We start from the raw sequence: 2,407 nt of genomic DNA, 5'->3' as shown, positions 1-2,407 counted from the left end.
GACCATGGCTATTAAGGAAAAAAAAACGTTTAAAGAATAGATTGCCTGGAAGTAGGAGCATGAAGTCAGGACATTGGGTTTTGCTTTTTCCCCTATAAAACGGGGCTCCCATCTGCTTCTCCGGGAGGCAAGGGGAGTGTTCTCATGCATCTCTGCATCCCACGGAGCAGCTTCCCAGGCTTAGGAGAAACAGAGTTGTGCTGGCTGTTCCTGAATGCCCTCTCTGGTTTTAGGCATTTGGCCTCATCAGGGGGACCAGAGTCGGGGTCCTCATAGATGTGTCAGTGATCAGCAGTGGCCCTCAGAAAGAAGAGTTCCAAAGTGACCTCATGGTAAGTCTCTGGCGCAGAGATGTAATGAAACCACCCCACCACCCCCTCCCCTCCCCTTCCTGAGCCTGCTAACCTGCAAAACAGGGTGTTTTGTAAAGAACAGTTCACACTTAATTAGCACCTCTGGTTAAAGAAATCTGTGGAGTTCTGAGAAATCCAACCCCAGAGTCATTTTCGGTTGCAGCGTGAATTTCTAGTATTCTCACCACAGCAGTACCTCCCAACTAGACACTTCGCCTCAAGAGCCCACGGATCCCTGGAAAGAGGACGTGGGACGGCAATCAGCTGGGGGCCAACTCCAGCTCAGCAGAGCAGAAGCAAAGGGCTTCTGGCCTTTGCTGGGTGGAGGAGCCACTCTGGTTTCTTTGGAGTTCAGGTTCCTGTTGGATACTCAGCAGCTATGGCTCAAGAGCATGGAGCAGGCTGAAATCATGCCCACTGCTCCATCCCTGACTCACTAGCCTTGGAGAGAAACCACCACCCCGGACCTCTGTCCTTCCTCCTTGGGTGCCACTGACCCAGCCGTAGCACATGCCAAGAAGGGCAGCCAAGATTCTCACCCCATACACAAGAGACCCCGTGGGCGGGAAGCAAATGTCAGCTTGGGACCAGCCGCTAAGCTGAGCCTCAAGCAGCCCCATTTCAGCACAGCTCACAGCCCAGCCCAGGGGGGCCAGTAAGGCAGGAGAAGTGAAGCCAGGCTCCATGTGCCCCTGGCTCTGGGAGCCACTGAGGTCCTTTTGTCCAACAGAGCCTCATTGATGAGCAGCTAAGCCACAAGGAGAAGCTGTTTGTCCTGTCCTTCGGCACCATGACCCGGTCCCTCTGGCCAGACCCCGTGGAAGTCAACGCCTCCACGTGAGTGGCTACCCAGCCTCGACCAAGATACTTACTTGTTCATTTTCTTCCCTAAGCGTCAGTGTCATACTTGAATGATTAAGGTGCAAACCCCAAGACCTCAATAGCTAAGCGAGTACAAAGAGACAATTCACAAAAGCAGAAGCACAGTAGCCAGTAACTTTTGGAAAGATGTTCACCCTCATGAGCAGTCCATAAAATGAAAGACAAGACAACCAAAAGACATCATTTTTATACAGCTGACTAGCACAGATGGTTGTATTATTGTGAAAATGACACATGCACGTTTTTAAAAATCCCAGTAGTGTGAAAGGATAAATAATAATAAATCAGTCTCCCTCTCACTCCAGACCACTTCTCATCTCCAATAACAGTTTCTTGTATCTGCTTCCACAGACAGTCTTTGCACATACATGCATCTGCATGTTTACCCTCTTATTAAACATAGACAGGAGCACATAACACTGGTATGCACCCTGGCATTCCACCTAACCTTAAATATCATTCTCTGGCAGTGCATACAGATCTACCTCGTTTGTTTTAATGGCTACATAGTATTGCACAGCATAAACATCTTTTATTTGGGAGTTTCGAGTTTGGGGTTTTTTTGAGGGATGGCGGGGAGGTGTGTAAGAATTTCTACTTCCTTAGGCCAGTAAAGTAGAAATTTCTTTTCCACAAAGGCAATATCCTCGATCACCCACCATGTGTTAGGTACCATGCCAGGCACTTTACACATATGATTGTGTTTAATATTTATAGCCACCCCATGGAATAGAATTATTATCCTCATTTTGCAGATGAGGAAACTCGGACTCCAGTTAGGGAAGATGCCCAAAGTGGCAGAGCCCAGTTTGGATTTTAGATCCCAGGAGAAACCACATGCTTAGCTTCCCGGGAGGGAGGCCCCCTTCCCAGCACTAGATGTAAAGGGGAACGTGTCGTGTCCAGGTAGAGAAATCCCAGGTTTCTGGCAGCTCTGGCTTTGAATCCCAGCTCTGACAGTCCATGGGGGATCTTGACTAGTCCTTTGACTCTCTCCTTTGCAGAGCAAAGCCAACCATACCTACTTTTCACGGAGTTCTTGTGAAAAGGAAATGAAAAATGAGTACCTGGCACGTGGCAGGTCCTTAGTGAATGAGACGTTTTTTTCTCTGATTTCCACTCTAGTTAGACCACTCATCTCTGGGAGGTTAAACCTGGAAGTCACCTTGAGA

At 48.6% G+C, this 2,407-nt stretch overlaps 1 protein-coding gene across 1 annotated transcript in view; it reads left to right on the top strand.

Moving 5' to 3' along the window:
* VWA3A (von Willebrand factor A domain containing 3A) overlaps positions 1–2,407 on the top strand; it is a 73,645-nt gene that overhangs the window by 29,304 nt on the left and 41,934 nt on the right. Inside the window, exon 9 of the mRNA XM_012644941.1 lies at positions 234–332. Within this exon, the coding sequence (XP_012500395.1) occupies positions 234–332 (99 nt within the window). The remainder of the gene's footprint in view (positions 1–233; positions 333–2,407) is intronic.

This window comes from Propithecus coquereli, unplaced genomic scaffold (genome assembly GCF_000956105.1).
Source record: "Propithecus coquereli isolate 6110/MARCELLA unplaced genomic scaffold, Pcoq_1.0 Scaffold223, whole genome shotgun sequence".
NCBI classification, from domain to species: domain Eukaryota; kingdom Metazoa; phylum Chordata; class Mammalia; order Primates; family Indriidae; genus Propithecus; species Propithecus coquereli.
The sequence above is the reverse complement of the archived record's forward strand: the minus strand, read 5'-3'. Positions and strand labels throughout refer to the sequence as shown.